The sequence below is a fragment of the Myotis daubentonii genome, chromosome 2 (genome assembly GCF_963259705.1).
Source record: "Myotis daubentonii chromosome 2, mMyoDau2.1, whole genome shotgun sequence".
Classification (NCBI taxonomy): domain Eukaryota; kingdom Metazoa; phylum Chordata; class Mammalia; order Chiroptera; family Vespertilionidae; genus Myotis; species Myotis daubentonii.
In genome coordinates this window covers 13,698,291-13,717,389 of record NC_081841.1, presented here as the reverse complement: position 1 = coordinate 13,717,389, position 19,099 = coordinate 13,698,291, and the positions used below count along the sequence as shown (strand labels likewise).

General features: G+C 51.3%; 1 protein-coding gene across 2 annotated transcripts in view; it reads left to right on the top strand.

The window, feature by feature from the left end:
* The first annotated feature begins 1,256 nt into the window (after positions 1 to 1,256).
* The window catches only part of CHST11 (carbohydrate sulfotransferase 11), a 229,197-nt gene continuing 211,354 nt past the window's right edge, over positions 1,257 to 19,099 (top strand). Inside the window, exon 1 of one of the 2 annotated variants that reach the window (XM_059681790.1) lies at positions 1,257 to 1,978. In XM_059681790.1, coding sequence (XP_059537773.1) covers positions 1,861 to 1,978 — 118 coding nt within the window. In that variant the 5' untranslated portion in view covers positions 1,257 to 1,860. The remainder of the gene's footprint in view (positions 1,979 to 19,099) is intronic. The other variant, XM_059681791.1, reaches the window with a different exon arrangement.

The window sequence follows — 19,099 nt, the reverse complement described above, 5'->3', positions numbered from 1 at the left end:
CAGTACAGACCAGCTACACACATACTGTGCTGCAATTGATTGTCTTCTGTAATCAAAGGCAAGGCTGCTGACTTCGCTGCTTCCCCCCACATGGTGACTGCCGGAGGAAGACTTGGGGGGAAGGGAACTGAGGTCACAGCGGTGGTGTCCGCCGCCCGATCTGTTTGCAGGTTGTGTCTCTGATGTATTGAGAGGATGAGGCCCATTACATCCAGACTCAATAAGTATTCGTCAAATGCCTATTATGGGAGAAGCACTGAAAGACACATTATCTTGTTTCATCGTTAAGTTATAGTAGTAACGACTTGGTTACAAGGCACAAAAGTCAGAGAGTCTTTACAAGAATATTTTTCCTGGTATATATTATTGTTAGAGTTTAAATAATGCTTTAGCTTTTAAAGATACTGCGTACATTTATAAGGAACACAGAAGGACACGACAGTGCCCGAGTCTGCTTACAGAAACCACAAAGGGCAGAAGAACAAGATCTGGGGTTCGGGGTGGTAGATGGGGGGTTGGGTGGGGGAGCCTGTGATCACGGTATTTGCCCGCATCCACTTTATTGATTGCGAAACAATCGAAAGGCATGGAATCGAACATTTTAAATCACTTCACACAATATAAGAAAGCGGTAGTCAGCCAGGCTTGGTCTGCGATTTGGATGAGAGTGACTTCGCGGGGCATCCTCACACTCACATCCATCCACGAGGCTGAGACTCAGGGAGCTCTCCCCGTAGGAAGCCAGAGCTTTACAATCCACAGCCCCCTTTGCCCCGTGGAGGGGTGGGTGGGTGTCAGAGGCTCTGCATAAATCCCGGGAAAGCTCAGCCGTCGCCTGACCCTGCGGGTGGTGCAGCTTCCCTAGTCTTGACCTGAACTCAGCCTCTTTAACACCTTTCCACAACTTCGCTCCAGCTGGGCTGTCGTTTCAAAGACAAAAAAACACCACCACCACGAAACCACCCCGTTCTGGGAGTCGGGAACGGGTACTCGCTCCCTGGGGGGCAGGGACAACTTCCCGGCTACCTCCTCCGTCCAGGGGTTTTAAATCATCGCATCCCATCAGACCCCTGCGCGCTCCCGGTGCCCCACCGGCTCCCGCCACTTCCCCGTACAAACGCCGGTACGAGCGGGTGGCAGCACCGAGGCGATTTTATGCGTATTTTTTTCCTCCGGGTTTTGTCATGGAAACGCTGACACAACCTCCAGACGGCGGCCAGCCGGCCGGGGACTGAGGGCTTTTGGGACCCTGCGGGAGCGCGGCGCGCACTCCGCACTCCCCGGGAAACAGCTGGACGCGACCAAGTCCCGGGCAGGGGCGGGGGGACCCCGACGCTCCGCCCCTGCGCTCGGGGCCCTCCCTCCGCCCGGCTCTCCGCGGGCGCCCTCCCCTCGCCGGGGGCTGCGAGTTGCATTTGGTAAAACCCAGCCCCGGAATATATAGATCATTGGAGCGTAATGAAGTAGCCTTTGGAGAGGAGGGAGGGTGCCGGTCCGACAGCCACAGCGGCCAGCGCAGCGGCAGTGGCAGCGGCGGCGGCACCACCATCACCGCTCGCACCCCAGCCGCCCGGCCCGCGCGGAGGCGGCGGCGGTGAGACGAGGAGGAGCCGGAGGATCCGAGCGCGCAGCCGGCGGGTCCACGCATCTCGGCACTTCCAGAGCAACTCCGGCGGCTTCCACACCCCAGCCCGGGGCTAGGGGCTCCGAGAGCGGCCGCAGAACCAGCCCGAGCCTCCTCTCGAGCCCTCCCAGCCCTGCCCTGCGCCTCCGGGGCTCCACTCCGCGCCGCGGGGTCCCCGCTCCTGCGCCCCGGGCGCGCCTCCCGGACACCCCGGTCCCCGCAGGCAGGACAAAGCCATGAAGCCGGCGCTGCTGGAAGTGATGAGGATGAACAGAATTTGCCGGATGGCGCTGGCCACTTGCTTGGGATCCTTTATCCTGGTCATCTTCTATTTCCAAAGTATGTTGCACCCAGGTAGGGGGCGCGTTAGCGTGGTTTTGTTGGATATTTTCTTCTCTCTCGCGCTCTCGCTCGGCCGCTCCGCCTGGCTTCTCTGCCTCTTCCACCCTTACCTCCTCTCCCTCGGCCACCTCGGGGCCCCTCGCTGCCCGGTTCGGCCCGGGTCACCGCGTCGGGATGGGAAGGCGGAGGGAAGATGTGCTCCCTCCTCGGCTTCCTCCCGGCTCCGGGCTGGAGGATGGGACCAGGAGGGGCGGTAGTTTTTTTTCTTTGTGTCTCCTGTCTGTCCGTCTGCGAGGTAGCTGGGAAAGGTAGAGGCTGTGGGAAGCTGCTGGGGAGCGGGGGTCGGTTTGAAGAAAGCGAAACTTCCTCCCCATTCCGGCCGAAGTCGGAGGATGAAAGAGGCGCCGGGAGCCGGCCGCGCTACGCCCGGGCACGCTGCCCCTTCCCGGTGGGGGTGCCAGGGGCGAAGGGTGCGGGCTTGGGCGAGGTAGAGAGCCGAGGCCGGGCTCCACGTGTCCGGGGCTGGGCCCCGCGCCGAGCAGGTGTGGGGAGAGGGTGGGTGCCCGGCCCGGCGCTGCCCCTCCGCCAGGCAGGGGAAGGGGCCTGGCGCTGGCAGTTTGCCCCCGGGGTCCGGACCCGCACTGACCTTGCGGCTGGTTCCGTTGGGCCTGGTCCAGCTGCCCTGTCCCCTGCCCCCTGACTCCTGCCCCCTGCCCTCTGCCCCAGCCCCCTGCCCCAGCCTCGCGCGCCCCAATCCCCACCCTGCACCCGGGAACCCGGCGCTCCTGGGTCACGCCTTGGCCACCGCAGTTTTGGAGGAAACTTCTGCTGGGACCTGGGCTGACCATCAGGTTGCACCCCCCCCCCCCCCCTTCCTGAGCTCCTAGCACCTGGAGGCCCCGGGCCGCGTGGGAATGAGTTCCCTCCTCCCAGACCCGGGGGCTTAGGTGCTTCCACCTCTGACGTCTGGAGGGGGAGAGCCAAGGCTCCTCCCGAGGGGCACGAGGGAAAGTTTGGGACCTGGAAGGGTCGGGCGCCTGGAGCGCGGCGGCCCGGGGCCCCCAGCTCGCCTCTGAAGCCCAACAGGTAGAAAGAACCTTCTTCAGGGCAGGCTTCCGGGGTAACTGGTCTCCCCGCCCCACCAAGCCCCCTCCCCCCCCCCCCCCCCCAGCACTGACTCTGAAATCCGTTTTTTACGCCTGTGGGTTGTCTTTCTCAGCATAGTCGCAGCAGTAATTTGCTTTTATAATTGTAAGGAGGAGGGAGCTGGAAACACGTTTCCTTCCAGGGAAACTGGATTGCTTTTTTCTTTTTTTTTCTTTTTGCCTCGGTCTTCTCCATTCTGCGAATCTAACACTTTCAGCAGACCTGGATTCACCCAGCCTGCGTTGGGGTCGATGGCAGAGGAATAAAGCTGTTCTTTCCATCAGATAGGCAGGCTGCGGGCTGCAAGCTTCCTTGACAGCGAGGGGACAGAATGGCCCTCGGTCCCCCTGGAGGAGCAGTTGTTAAGGCGGCCACGCTGCCAGGGACATGGTCTGACACCATCCCTTGCAACCTCAGGACATCTGAGCCAGCCTTGTCAAAGATGGCTTTTGTTGGCCGTTGGGTATTTTTAGTTTCCTGTCAGCAAACGACAGCAGGGTTTGTCACCTCACCCAAACCCGTGGCTGTGAAACTTCTAAGGGGATTTAAAAATGGACCTCGCTTGCATCGCCCGCGGTCCGGCCCTGGTTGCAGGGGCAGGACCAGACAGACAGTGGCATCCTGGCGGCCAGGCCAGGCTCCACCCCGAGGGCTGGAGGCCTGGGCGGCGTGCACAGACACTGAGGCTCAAACAATTTAAACAAAGGACCGATGCTTTGCTCTAGACTCTGGAGATGTGTTTAGGCCGCATAAAGTTTTGCCTGGACTGAGGTGCCAGGTAATTCTCTGCCGAAATGCCCGGAACAGGGAGAAATGCCAGCCTCGAGCAAGAATGCCCTTTAACTTCTCTGTACCTGTTAGCTGTCCAGTGAAACAGTAATAATACTACTAATATCACCCATGGTTTCCAACACAGCCTGGGCTTTTTTCTTTTCCTGTGTGAGAATTGGGAAGTAACTTTCTAGCCAGAGATACCGGTAAGAGATACCAGAGATACCAACTTGGAATGGGCACTTGGCTAAGAATTCCAGCTCTAGTTAAAGAATCGGAACCCAACTGGAAAGTGGCACGAGCCCTTGTCAGTCTGGGCCTGTGGGACCAGCGGGAGGATGCTCTCTAAGGCTCTCCGGGTCAAGATCCTCTGTCCTTGCCCCTCTGCTCTCAGCCTTTGCTTCCCTTCCTGGTTCCATTTCCTCCTAAGAAATGGCATTTGTTTATTATTCTCATCTATGTGAGTGTGCTGTCCTGATATTTTCTCCCCCAGTCCATAGAGCAAATACTACTTTCAGTACATCCTATGGAATGTAGAAAAGAATTGTGGAGAGCTCGACTAAAAAGTCTTTCTTATTGTGAGTTACCTTTGGTTCTACAAAAACTCCGTTCAATGATTTATTGTTATATGGGACATAAATATAGGCTTTGAAACCCATAGGAAACATTTTCTTTCTTTTCCATTTAAAAAAAAAAAAACTGCTCTGTTGATGACAGCGGATGTGAAAGCTTTGACCTACCACTTTGATTTTCTTTGAAAGTCAGCTGATCATTACTCCCCTGAAGGATTTAGGGCAATGATAACCGATCCTTTCCCCTGGCGCTTCCGTTTTAGTCTCTCCGGATCACCCTGCAAGAGGCAGAAGGCACAGCGTGGCACAGATTATGTAGCTAAAAATTTGGAGCCCTCTGGCAGGAGTTCTGAGTACCTGTATCTGAGATAGAAAAATTGTATTCCAAGTGACATGGATTCATTGGCGGCTGGAGAATGCCTGGAGCGTATGAGGTGGGAGAGAAAGAATGAAAGGAGACAGCTCAGTGATGGTGGTGGGGGGTGTCTCTTACTCTGAATTTGATCTGGGTGCCATTGTCTTTCATAAACTTGAGTAATTTGTACACTTGAGTGTTTGAGCGTTCATTTGGTTGGAGGGGTCAGCAGGAGTGGTCCTTGTCAGTCAGTAGGCAGTTTTCTCAGTGATGGCGAACCTTTTGTGCTCAGCGTGTCAGCATTTTGAAAAACCCTAACTTAACTCTGGTGCCGTGTCACATATAGAAATTTTTTGATATTTGCAACCATAGTAAAACAAAGACATATTTCTGACATTTTTTTATATATTTAAATGCCATTTAACAAAGAAAAATCAACCAAAAAAAATGAGTTCGCGTGTCACAAGTTCGCCATCACTGCTCTAGATCTTTGACGGTCGGAGTCAACGGTCTTTGTTAAGAGTGTCTTTTAGGGCAGGGCCCAGGTTTCAGGCCGTGTTCGAATCCTGATGTTTTGCACAGTGCCCAACACAAAGTAGGTTCTCAATAAAACATGTGCTGGGTGAATGCATGAAGTGGCTAAACTTTAGAAGACCGGCTTCTCTGGTGTTCAGGGATGCGTGTCAAGCCCTGCCAAGCACGCCTGGTCCGTAAGTCTGGCTCTATCCGGTGTGGACGCATCCCTGCCTTTCTGGTCTCTAAGGGAGCTGCGTGGTGCCAGGCAGAGCTGAGCGCCCCCAGGCTGCCTGCGTGCCCAGTGCCCAGCTCCGTGCACCTTCCTTTTGTGTTCCTCCCAAGGCCTGTGCTTTTGTGTGAAGGCCCCCTGTTCATAGCAGCCTGCAGAGGAGAAAGCCCTTTGCCTTGTTCCCTTCCTCTCATTGCAATTTTTTTTCCCCTCTTGCAACATGTTTACTTTCACTGTCGCCTGGGATTGCTTTGGTTGAATGTATTGAAAGAAAGGCTGTACTCTTTACTTAAAGACTTCTTGAGTTACCCCTTTGTAGTTTCGCTTGATGAGATTTCAAACACTTTTGCATTGCAACTTTAATCTACTTATAAACAATGTGTGCTCATTTTAGAAAACGTAGGAAGTACAGAAGAGAAACAATCCTTCCTTATTCCAGCACCCAAGGGCAACTGGTACTTTTTTCTCTATATTATGGAATATATATGTATATATTATATTTAAAAAATAGTTGCGATCACATCATGCATTTTGTACCCCGTTTGATACAAATACACCATTATGGTGACTATTAAGTTTAAAGACCGAAAATTTAACCACAGCTTTTTCAATTTATAGACTTGCACATACCTCTACCCTCCCCCCACCTCCTTGGCAAGATATCAGTCTGATCTTTTTCTTTTGCTTTTTAATTTTAAATTTAAGAATCTTACTCATAAGTTGAGTCTTGGAGTTGCAGGGGCTGTGCTTATGTTCTCTATCGGCGACTGCCTTTGAAAAGGTCTAAATAGGAGACGGTTATGAATCCTGAAACAGCGTTAAATTAACTGACGGATGAGCCATTTCCAGTGTGGGGTGGCCCCTTGGCAGTTTAAGTGTTTGCGCCTCCATGGGGCGTGTTCACAGCTGCATTCAGATAAGACAGATGCACTAGGGCAGTTTCCTGAGACAGCTCTAGCCATTGCTGAGGAGTCCTCTTTCATTGCCTCCTGAGATAAAAGTGGTGCTCAGGCCCCAGAGAAATGGGGGTTGGGGGACTTCTTGGGGGCACGGGGCCAGGGAAGCCATCCTCAGCAGAGGCGGCTTCTGTTTATGTTTATCTGGTTGAAAAGTCGTTTTGTTTAGTACCAGCTCTATTAGCACAGCCATTTAGAAACAGGAAATTAAAGGCACCACCCTTTCCCTTCTTAAATCCAGCAAAAGGACAAACCTCTTAATCTGGGGAGGGTAAGTGAAAAGGGCTCCCTAGAAAGTCCTAGCCCCGGCAGGCCGCTGGTCAGTTCAGCTTCTGAGAATGAACCGGAAGTTGTTATGCTGACTCATTTTCTCTTTGTAGTTTTTCCCCAGTTGAATTTTTGAGACCTCACCTTTATCACAGGGGAAGCAAGAGGCAGGTCTTCCGATGAGATTATTGGATAATCTGATCTGTCCATCAAAAATTCTTGGAATTGGTAATTTGACGCATCGTAGATCAAATAGGACTCTCAAAACTTGAGAGCAGAGTTGCTCTCTCCGTCTCTCCGTCTCTCTCTTCTGCTTGGTGCCAGATTCGTTCTAGGCACTGGGGATAAAACACACACTTTCATTTCTGTCCTCAAGGAACTTACATTCTAGTGGGGTAGCCAGACTCGAAACAAATGCAGAAATAAAAAATGTATGGCCTGTCAGATGTGTAAAGAGAGAGAAACAAAGCAGAGAAGATGGGTGAGGTGGGTGAGAGGCAGGGACTGCCATTCCATCGAGGTGATTAGGGAATGCCATTGATCAGGTGACATTGGAGACCTGAAGGAGGCGAAGAAGCGGCCAGGTGTCCGTCCCAGGAAGAATGTCCCAGGCAGGGAGCAGCACCGTCTGGGTCCCTGAGGTGGGAACATGCATGGCCCGCAGCACTGAGGGGGGGAGCAGCCACAGGTTACGAGTCGGAAAGAGACTGTGTGGGCTTGGCCTTGGGCTTGGCCTTGACTGAGTTTGGGATGGGAAGCTCTGGCGGGGTTAGACCAGTGACACTGGCAGGAGGGGCATGGGACAGGGCTGGAAGCTGCTTGCATTTTTTTTTTCAAATATATGTTTTTATTGATTTCAAAGAGGAAGAGAGAGAAAAACATCGATGGTGAGAGAGAATCATTGATCACCTGCTTCCTGCACACCCCACACTGGGGATTCAGCCCGAACGAAACCCAGGCAGGTGCCCTTGACCGGAATCGAAACCGGGACCCTTCAGTCCGCAGGCCATCGCTCTATCCACTGAGCCAAACTGGCCAGGACAGCTGCTTGTCCTTTTGAGCTGACCACTTCATCAAGTGGTCGCCATGTAAATCCTACCCCCCCTCTGCCAACCCCGCCCCACTGAGACCACCCCTCTGCCCACTGTAAAGTAGTCATGTGCACATCAGGAGAAGAGCCTTGAGAACTTGTTCCGCTGAGCTTGAGCTGGGAAATGGCATGCATCACCAAAAACCATCGGAAGTCGCCCTGACTTACGTAGGTACTCAGTAAAAATACGGAGATGGAATGGACTGCTGACTTGGGAGCGGAAGACCTGGGTCCTAGTGTGGGGTTCCCCCGCTTCCGAACCCCGTGAATTACTGGAAGACACTCCTTTTCTCAGGTTCGTGCTCGTGAGCCTTGGCCGTGTTGTCACTGATGGCGTCTCAGCACTGCTGTCCTGGTGGGCAGGTGTTTCTCTTTCAGGGAACGCAGAGCAGCACCTGTGTGAGTCCTGACCCGCTTCCCATAATTGTGGGAAGGCCGGGGAAAGGCACTCCCGCCAGACCCCAGGCTCCGACCCGGAAGGACCCGGTAGGCACGGCCCCCTGCTTCCTAACCGCTTTGCCCCACCTTTGCCCTCCGCGGGCCAGGCCGCTAGTAAGGCTTTTCGGCCCAGCCCCCTGGGGAATCTGCACCTGTTTTCAGAGCCGGAGGGCCTGCAGCTAGTGTCTCTCTGAGGAGCTGATGAGGCTGGTAAGAGACTGGGAAGGGAGGGGAAGTTCTTTAACTTGGGGCTTGAGCCTGGAAGTCCAAATGGAGGTAGACGGGGACATTGCTTGGGGAAAGGCTCGCCAGGGTGGATTTTAGATGCTTTCCCGCCGCTGCCGCTGAGCCCTCTCTCCTTGCCCTTTAGAAATGTGTTGTGGTTGTTGGTTTACTTGTGCTTTTTCCTTTCGGATTCAGCAGGGGGTAGGTTCTGCCTCTGAGCTGGGCCCAGAGGTGTTTAAGAGGCATTTAGAGAGTAAATACAGTCAGCACTGCTGAGCCCGTAGGATGAATATGTTCTGAGAAATGCGCTGAGAAATGTGTCTTCAGGCGATTTCGTCCTGTGGAACCTCACAGAGTGCACTCACACAAACCCAGGCAGGATGCCACCCTAGGCTGTCTGGTCTAGCCCAAGCATGTCAAACTCAAGGCTGACACAGGTCAAATAAGCAAGGTGTAAGTTTACGTGGGCCACAAAAAACCCAAAAGCTTCAATTTTCATAGAAACGTAGGTTTATTTCGAAAAGTATAGTATAAAAAAAAAAGGACAAGAGCAATGATAAAATGAATTTTTCTTCCTGACACTTGGCATCTCTTCTCTGCTATTACCTTTCGTACTTCGGGGGAAATTTTGTTCGCAGTGATTGCTTTCAAAACTGACCCAAGGTGAATGTCAGTAATTCTGGATCTGGCAGGAGACTTATTTCCTTTCATAATTGTAAATAAGTGCTCACACCGTTATATCAGCTGGGCCGCAAAAATATTTCTTGTGGGCCGTATGCAGCTGCGAGTTTGACATGCTTGGTCTAGTGCAGCCGTGGGCAAAGTTCGGCCCGCGGGCCGGATCCGGCCCGTTCGGCTGTTCTATCAGGCCCGCGGAGCCGAAAGAGCGGAGGGTTCTCTTGCTCTCCCCTCCGCTCCTTCACCAGCAGCAGTGTTAACATGGCAACGTCGGGAAACACGGCCGCAGCTCCTTCTTCTGAGTCCAGTTTAAGAACCCATTGTGGCCCTCGAGTCAAAAAGTTTGCCCACCCCTGGCTAGTGCAGTGGTCGGCAAACTGCAGGTCACGAGCCACATGCGGCTCTTTGGCCCCTTGAGTGTGGCTCTTCCACAAAATACCACGTGCGGGCGCGCACGTACAGTGCGATTGAAACTTCGTGGCCCATGCGCAGAAGTCGGTTTTCGGCCTGGGCGAGCCTGTTTTGAAGGAGTGCTGTTGATATTTGGCTCTGTTGACTAATGAGTTTGCCGACCACTGGTCTAGTGTATTGCTCCTAAGCTACAAGCCTGTACACCTGTTTCTGTACTGAATACTGTGGGCAACTGCAACGAAATGGTAAGTATTTGTGTGTCCAAACGTATGTAAACATAGAAAAGGTGCAGAAAAAATAAGGTTATAAGAGAGAAAAATGGCACTGTATAGGGCACCTACCATGAATGGAGCTTGTAGGACTGACAGGTGCTCCGGCTGAGTCAGTGAGTGAGTGATGAGTGAATGTGAAGGGCCTAAGGCAGGGGTGGGCAAACTTTTTGACTCGAGGGCCACAATGGGTTCTTAAACTGGACCGGAGGGCTGGAACCAAAGCATGGATGAAGTGTTTGTGTGAACTAATATAAATTCAAAGTAAACATCATTACATAAAAGGGTACGGTCTTTTTTTTTTTTTTTTTAGTTTTATTCATTTTAAACGGGGATCCGGCCTGCGGGCCATAGTTTGCCCACTGCTGGCCTAAGGCATTCTTGTGCACTACTGCAGACTTCATAGTGTACAAATTTCAGGCCACACTGAATTTATAAAACAACACGAAATTAAAGCAAGCAAGAAAATGATGCAATCCAGAGACACAGTAAAAACGAGATATATGAAGCTGCTGCTGGTGTAACACGGCATGCTGTTTTATAGCAAAACTTTTTTGTTTTATAAGTAGAAAGAGCACACTCTAGAATAATAATAATAATAATAAAATATAGTATAATAAATACATAAACCAGTAACATAGTGGTTTAATATCAAGTATTTATCGTACATCATTGCATGTGCTATACTTTTATATACAGATGGGTGTAAGGCATTGCACTACAGTGTTACAATACTGTCATGTCACTGGGCTGTAGGAAATTTTCAGCTCCATTATAATCTTACTAGAAGCCCGATGCATGTAATTCGTGCAAGAGTAGGCCTTCCTTCCGCTGGCCTTCCCTCCAGTTGCTGGCAGGCACCGGGGCCCTGGGTTTCCCTCGCAGCCCTGGCTTTGTCTGGAAGGTCGTCCGGACGGTTGTCCGGACGGGCGTCTGGTCTAATGAGCATATTATGCTTTTATTATTATAGATGGGACCACAGTGGTGTAAATGGTCCATCCTTGAGTGTAAGTGGTTCTCAGACACCTCTTCGCTCCTGTCCCCACCTCACCGATATGCACAGAGCCAGGCTGGCCTCTCACATCCAAACTGCTGCTTGTGGGGTTGATCCCACTCTGCCCCACAGACCTCTGTGCTCCTGGTCTGCTTGGCGTCAGTGGACTCAGGGCAGAAACTGGGAAGCAGTCTAGGCATTTAAAGCAGGAAAGCATTTCATGCAGAGACTCTGGTGCTTATAGAATTGGTGGGAGGGTCTGGCGGCTCAGGAATGAGTCGCAGTTAACCGTAGTACATGTAATAATCTAGAAACACATGCGTTGGCATGGCTGCTCAAAGCTGGCCCACCAGGGGTTCTGCTACTCCCGAGACGGTCCCCTGGGACGTCCCAGTTCAAGAACAAATTGATGACACGTCAGGAATCCTGATTTCAGAACTGGGACATTTACCCACTGCAGCTGCCCGTCGATACCCAGAAAACAGGAGAGCGGACCCTGTTATGCTGTAGCCAAAACCCCGTGTGTCCCCATCACTAACTTTGCCACCAGCAAACAACCCCAGAGGCAGGGAGCTGGCCTCTCACTCGCTTTCTGAATCTTGAGTGAGTGCTTCTGTTTTGGGGGAACCATATTCACATCCAAAAACCTGGCTTCAAGGCAGCCTGGGAAATACGGCTTTTACCTGACCGACCTCCGCGGTATGGGAAGGCCTTCCCGTACAGGAGGGGGTGGGTGGGTGATGAAACATCTGCAGCGCTCGCCACACCCTGTTGGTGAAACATACTCGAGCCGTCATCCTCAGCATACTTTCTTTCTAGATAAGCTGTGCATATTGCTACCAGTAACTACGCGTCTAGGATAAGGGTACTGTATTTCTAACTTTCTAACAGTAAGTGATTGTAAATCCACACATTTATTCTCGTCTGGGTGGTTCTGTTGGCTGACTCCGTGTCGGCTCTGATGCTATCGCCCTTCTTACCTTGCAATTCTTGTGTGCGTGTGAGCATTATCTCCCAGCCGTGGTTTCCTGGCTGGGATCTCCTTAAATCCCCATTCCGTTTTGTGAGGATTACTTTAGGTGGAAGTAGATAATATAGCCTGTAAGCCTATGTATGATTCAGTGGTAAATGGTGAGCCATTGAAATGTGCTCAGAGCAGTGGGATTATTGAGGTGGCCACCAGAGTCCCTGTAAGTGTGGCTTTCCAACTCCTTTTTCAAAAGTTTCGTAAATGGCTTGTAACTGGATATGGTGGGTTAGGTGGGGGTGTTTGTATCCATTTGTATTTAACATTAATTCCTTTTTTTAAAAAAATATTTTTATTGATTTCAGAGAGGAAGGGAGAGGGAGAGAGAGATAGAAACATCAATGAGAGAGAGAGAGAGAGAGAGAGAGAATCATTGATCAGCTGCCTCCTGCATGTCCCCACTGGGGATAGAGCCTGCAACCCGGGCACGTGCCCTTGACCGGAATCGAACCTGGGACCCTTCAGTCCACAGGTCGACGCTCTATCCACTGCGCCAAACCAGGTAGGGCAACATTACTTCCTTTTTAAAAAATATATGTTTATTGATTTCAGAGAGAAAGGGAGAGGGAGAGAGAGATAGAAACGTCAATGATGAGAGAGAATCATTGATCAGCTGCCTCCTGCACAACCCCCACTGGGGATTGAGCTCGAAACCCAGGCAGGAATCGAACTGTGAGCATAGGTCAACGCTCAACCACTGCCCGGGCTTACTTCCTGTTTTTAATATGAGTTTGTTTGTTTTTTACAATAAGTACAATGGAAGGCCTGGTGTCTTCTTCCTAGGCGCCTTGGTGGCGGGGAGCATGTCCACTGGACTTTGGAACCCCAGGTCTGGACTTGTGAATGGAATTGGTGATTGTCAGACCCATCATGGTCAACTGTGAACGAAAGCCCGGTGTTCACCGGGGCTAGTCCTAGCACCGGGGAGTCCGAGTTGGCTTTAGATACATAGTATGGGGAGGACCGAGTTCAGTTCTAACTCGGGTGCCTGTGGCTAGAGATACGGAGACCCCATAATGTAAGTGTTTAAGTCCTTATCAAGCTCTGGCTGGAGTGATTCTCTTAAAAGCCCTGGGGAAGAAAAAGACACACCACTAAGGCAACTCGAGTGAAATAGGCGGGTGGCTGGGCTTCTGCTCGATGCTTCGCTTCAAAGAATCCCGAAGGAGGACAGCACAAAGGCCCCTCTGAGGCAGGCTGTCATGTGACACTCACCCTTCTTAATGGTTGACGCATTTTACCTTTAATACCATCCTATACGTGGCCACTCGCCATAGTGAGACGAGCCCAGACTCTGCAGTCCAGAGACCCGCTTTCTGCCCCCCATGTCCATCCAACATCGCTCAAGACATTTCCGGTGAATGCTTCCTACGAGGTAGGCTGTGTTGTAGGTGCTAAAGACACAGCGGGGACCAGAAGAGACACACATCATGGTACATGCAGCTGGGGAGACACAGTGAACAAATGCATGTTTAACAGACAGAGATGCCGGCTGGTGACACGTGCCTCGGAGAAAAAGCGAAGTGAGAAGGCTGTGCGATGCAAGCGGCGAGGGCGGCATTTTTAAACGGTGGCGAGGGACGCTCCCTGTGGCGGTGGCTTTAAAGATCCAGGGGGTGAGGCGTGTAGGGAATGAGCTGGTGAAATAATACAGGTATTGCTTCCTGAAGGTTGACGTGGGTCAGGTGTGTAGTGTGTATTATTCCTCACGGGCATCTTATAACGCACACCCTGTTCTTATCACCGTCTTACACGGGAGCCACTGAGGCGTAGGAAATGTCACTTGTCTGAAGCCCCACGGGAGAGGAATTGAGGGAACTGGGATTAAGCCGTGGGTCTGACTGAAGGCCTGTTGCTCTGGATGTCTGGGGGGGGGGGGGGGGGGCTGTCCATTGGGGGTTACCCCACCCCCACATTGGGAAATGTGTGGGCATGCTCTTGACCCCCTCAAGGATTGAAGGCATCAGTTCAGTGGGCAGGGCCCCAAGTGCTAGATATCCTGCAAAGGGTGGGATCTTTCTGCCCGTCCAGGAATCATCCGCCCAAGTGCCAACATGTTCCTCCCTGAGAAATAACCTCCCGACTCCACGCTCCAGCAGCATCTGGCACGGCCCCTGCTTACACCCCGTGACTCGGCCCAGTGCCTGGCACAGTGTAGGGTCTTAATAATTGATCGACTGGTGACTGAGTGAAAGTCACAGACTCAGAGATTTGGTCCCTTCATTTGCCAGGTGACGGTGGTAACATTACCTCTCTGACATGGTGGTGAGGACTGAAGGAGAAAAATGAGAAAATTGGTGCGAAAACGCATTGAAAAGAGGTGCAGAAACAGCACACGTACGGTTCTTACAACAAATGCACCGTGGAGCCTCCTTCTCAGATTTTAATCTTCGTGTTTGCAAAGTGCTGTTGTATTTTATCCTATTGGAAACCCGGCAAGTGCTCATCCTTCTCATGTGTGCGCCCCACGCGGTAAGGGTTACTAGGAGTCGCTTCTGGCCTCCTGTGAATGTCTTCTTTCTGAGCGTACCACCCTCTGCTGAGCTGGCGCGCCTCCCGGCCCAGGCCTGGGCTGCGCTCTGCCTCGTGCAGCGTTTTGCAGAAGCAGAGTTCATTTGGTGAAAAGTCAGCCTTGTGGTTTCATGCCGAATGCAAAGGCCATAGCTCCTCCGCCCCCAATTATACACGTAATTACCCCTCAGGTTCCCATTAGCTTGAAAAAGTGACACTTGAAAAATAAAACATGGGGCGCCCGTCAATGCCATTTCCGAAGCTGAGCTCCGAGGAGGAGGAAAAGTTCGTTACGGGTGGGGGTGGGGGGGTGAAATAGCCGTGTAACAGCCGGCCTTACAGGAGCGGTGGTGCGAGGCTTAGGATGGCTCATGGCACAGGCCAGCACGTTCGGGCCTGTTGTGTGCGGAGGGGGACTCTACCCATGAAGTCCTCTTGCGGAGGGGCCAGTCACGCCCACTCTTTTAAAAAAATATTTTTATTGATTTCAGAGAGGAAGGGAGAGGGATTGATAGAAACATCAATGATGAGAGAGAATCATTGATCAGTTGCCTCCTGCACGCCCCCTACTGGGGATCGAGCCTGCAACTGAGGCATGTGCCCTTGGCCGGAATCGAACCGGGGACCCTTCATTCTTGTAGGCCAACACTCTAGCCACTGAGCCAAACCAGGTGGGGCCCCCACTCTTGGCTCAGCTTCCTCTGGTGCTGGGATTTCCAACCTTCCTCATCTCGTGGCACACATAAACTCATTACTGAAATTCTGCGGCACACCAAAAAAGGTGTTACCTTTTTTTGCTGATCAGACAAAGGAAAAAATAGTATAATTTAGATTCATTCATACTGGACGGCCATTGTTGTGTTGGCTGTTGTCATTTTTTTATTTGGCAACATAAGGGAAAAGAGGGCAGTGCCCCTGCCTAAACAGGCAGGCATTATGTGTTTTAAACATTCTTGAGGCGCACCTGTTCACAGCCGCTGCTCTGGGGCATGGCGGAGGCCCATTTCTGCCCATTGTCATCAGAGCAGGTACTGAAACCGAGGTAAAAGGCTGTAATGCTGCTGTGGGTGAGGCCCAGGGTTCTTCACCCTGAGGCTGTGGGCATAGTCGACGCTCTTCCCTGCTCTGCCCCTCGCCCCTCAGAGCCAGGGCCTGCTGAACTTGATACTTAACCGAGGGTGAGGAGTCTGTCAGGGCTTAGGGTTTTTTACAGGTTGAAAAAGTCTTTCTTTTTAGCCACTCGACCCTCCAGTGAACTTTCTGCCTCAACTCATTATTGGTTTATAACAGTGGTTCTCAATTGGGAACCATTTTGCTCCCTTCTCTCCCTACCTGCAGGGGGCATTCGGCAGGGTCTGGAGGCACTTGGGGAGGGGAGTCCCATTGGCATCTAGTGGGTAGAGGCCCCGGATGCTGCTAAACATCCCACAATGCACAGGACAGCCCTCCCTCCTCTCAGTAAGAATATTCCAGTGCAGAATATCAATAGGAAACCCTCGCTTAGATACAATATTTTTGTGATGCGTCACTAAAAATAACACTAACAACAGTGCTGATTTCCTGGGAATTATGGCGTCAGGTAGTATGCCGTCCTTGAATCATAACATTTAATCTTCATTACAACCTTGTCAGGGGAGCATTTACCGGTCCCATTGCACAGATGAGGAAACTGAGGCTAGAGGGGTTAAGGAGCTTGCCTAAGGTCCCAGAACTGGAAAGCTGGAACAGGATCCTGGCTCAGGCCTGACGGACACAAAGACTACACTATACCGCACCAGTATACCCCTTGTGCATCTTCTTGGTCTCAGCTAATTAGGTCAAGAGGCAATTATTTTACAAGAGCCTTAACCTCGCCGTAGACTCTAAGTGGGACATTCAGTGATAGCCCCTTCTCTCCTTACCCTACACTCTATCCCTGGGTGAGCTCATCCCCAGAGGGCCAGTGCTGTCATCTGTGTTCAGATGATACTCATTCTTCTCTTCGACTTGGATGTGTCTTAAGATCAAATGTTACATCTGCGTGAGACCTTCACCCCTCTTAGACAGACGGAGGGGATGGATGTCCTCCTCGGCGTCCCGTGGTACTTGGCGTGTGTACACTTCCATTATTATGCTCTCTGGCATTCTGGCTCATTAAAGGCAGGCCACGACCTGCTTACCACAGTATCCCAACATCGGGAGTAGAGCCTGGTACATAGCACTTGCCTTTTGGGGGCTGCTGCAGCAAAACCACAGGCGAGGTGGCTTATGAACGACGAGTTTATTCCTCACAGTTCTGGAGGCTGGATGTCTGAGATCAGACTACTGGCACAGTTAGTGAAAGCTCTCTTCTGGGACACAGAGTTAGTTTTGTTGTATCTCTGGAGTCTCTCTTATTAAGGTCACTAATCCCATTCCCGAGGGCCCCACCCTCATGACCCAAAGACCCCACTTCTTAATATTATTGCTTTAGACATCAGGTTTTCTTATTTTTTAAATAGTTAGACTAGTGATAAATTTTATTTTATAGTAGGACTAGAGGCCCGATGCATGAAATTCACGGGAGGGGATTGGCCCTTGCAGCCACGGCGGCTTGCCTCAGCCCTCGAAACCCCAGCTTCGTCTGGAAGGTCGTCTGGAAGGATGTCTGGAAGGTCGTCCGGCTGTCTGATCTAGTTAGCATATTATACTTTTATTATTGATTGCTTGGAAAATTTCACTGTACTTTTTATTTATTTATTTTAAAATCAAACAACATTTTCCCCAATTACAGTTGACATACATTATTGTATTAGTTTCAGGTATAGAACATAGTGATTAGCCATTTATATACCTTATGAAGTGAGCACCCCACTAGTACCCATCTGACACCATGCATAGTTATTACAATATTATTGACTATCTTCCCAACGTATGAATTTGGGTGGGGACGCAAACGTTCAGACCACAGCAGTAGTCACTCAGTGACTATTTGTTGAATGAACAACTGCACTGCTGGTGATTGGCGGCCAAGCAGAAGGCCCCGTGTACTGGGATGGCCCTTAGGGAATTCTCAGCCACAGTCCTCGCCGGTTTGATTTTCCGTTTGATGCTACGGTGAGTGAGCTGCCGTGTGAGAGCGCACAGGACAAATCATCATAAATCTAACACCACGGCTAGATGTAGACACAGCCAAAAACCAAACAACTGGCAAGATGTGGTGCTTCTGTGCTGTCCCCTGAGAGTGACGGAGGAGGGGGGGGGGCGGTCCCAGGAAGGGACCTACTCACTCAGCTCGGAGGGAGGGTCTGCAACAAGACTCTCCCAGGCCAGCCCTGCCCAATGGGAATGTTCTGTCAGCTACATGTGCAACTAGTAGGATGTTTCCTGGTAGCCACAGTGAAAAAAGAAAAGAAACAGGTGAAATTAATGTCTAAAATGTTTCCATTTTCATAGGCAATCAGCATTAAAAAATTATTGAGATATTTTACATTGTTTTGTACGAAGTCCTCCGAAGTCCAGTGTTTATTGTATATAACACACCTCAGTGCAGACGCGTGCTCAGTGGCCACCTCTGGCTAATGGCTAGCTACCATATTGGGTACTGCAGCTCCGAAGTGCTAGAGAACTTTGTATGCATTGGATTGCAGTTTTATGCTTGCCTCCCCCCTTCCCCCACTCCCTACCCCTTTATTTAAGGGCAGGTTTTCATTCCTGGCTTTAAGCTACATCCTTTGGGAAGACTGTTGACTCTCTCAGGACTTAGGTGTTCAATCAGAGAGATTAGCCGTGGAGTCCTACGGGTCTAGCTAAAGTATTTCAGGCCCCTAAGGTAGATATCTTCAAAGCCTTCTGGTTAATCAATCGCCAGCCATGAGGCAGTGAAACTCAGAGGGGTTCAGGAAATGGCTTAAATTAGGCTTAAAATGGTTCTCACACAAATGTTGGCGGGTAAAGACCGGCCCAGGGACCATCCGTTCTCCCGGCTGGACAGAAGCACCTGTGATGAACTGTCTTATGGGCCAAACATGATGGGGCTACACAGAGAGGCAGATTGGTAAGGGAGGGGGAGGGGGGGATTGGTTGAGAGTGGGGTGCCGAGGAGGACTTCCTGGGAGAGGTGACGTTGCACTGGGCCCTGGGGGAGGAGGAGAGATTTGCTGGCGGGAAATGGGGGAAGGGGAGGACAGACATTCCAGGTGAGGGCTCCTGCCTGAGCAGGGTGAGATGGGAGGGAGAGTGGGCTCAGGGCGGACACGTGGTTGGCAGTGGGCCTGGAGGCCCCTGAAAGCTCTGAAGTTTGAGTTGTATTCTTGGGACCAGAGAGCTGCAGGGTCTGCTGTTTTACAGATGATGAAACCTAAGCTTGTTTTAGTGAAACTTGGGTTTCACTGGAAGGGCAGACGTTTTCAACTCACTTTCTCAAATTGAACTCTGGGCCATTTTTGAAATAGTTGCGATTATGATCATTTCATGGAGGTAAGCTTATTCATGAATGTCTAACGTGCTGAGTAAGAAATAGCTCAGAAGCACTCTGGTGGGCTTTGAAACTCCGCTGTTTGCATTGCTTGTGCCCAAATGGTAGGCTGTGGGGGCTGAGTTTCAGTGTCTCGGTGGCTCGGGGTGCCCTGGGTCACCCGCTGAGTCCCAGGTAGCAGGAGCTGGGGAAATGTGTCCGTAGATTCTGGGAGAATTTCTCGCTTCGGTGTGAGCTCACGGA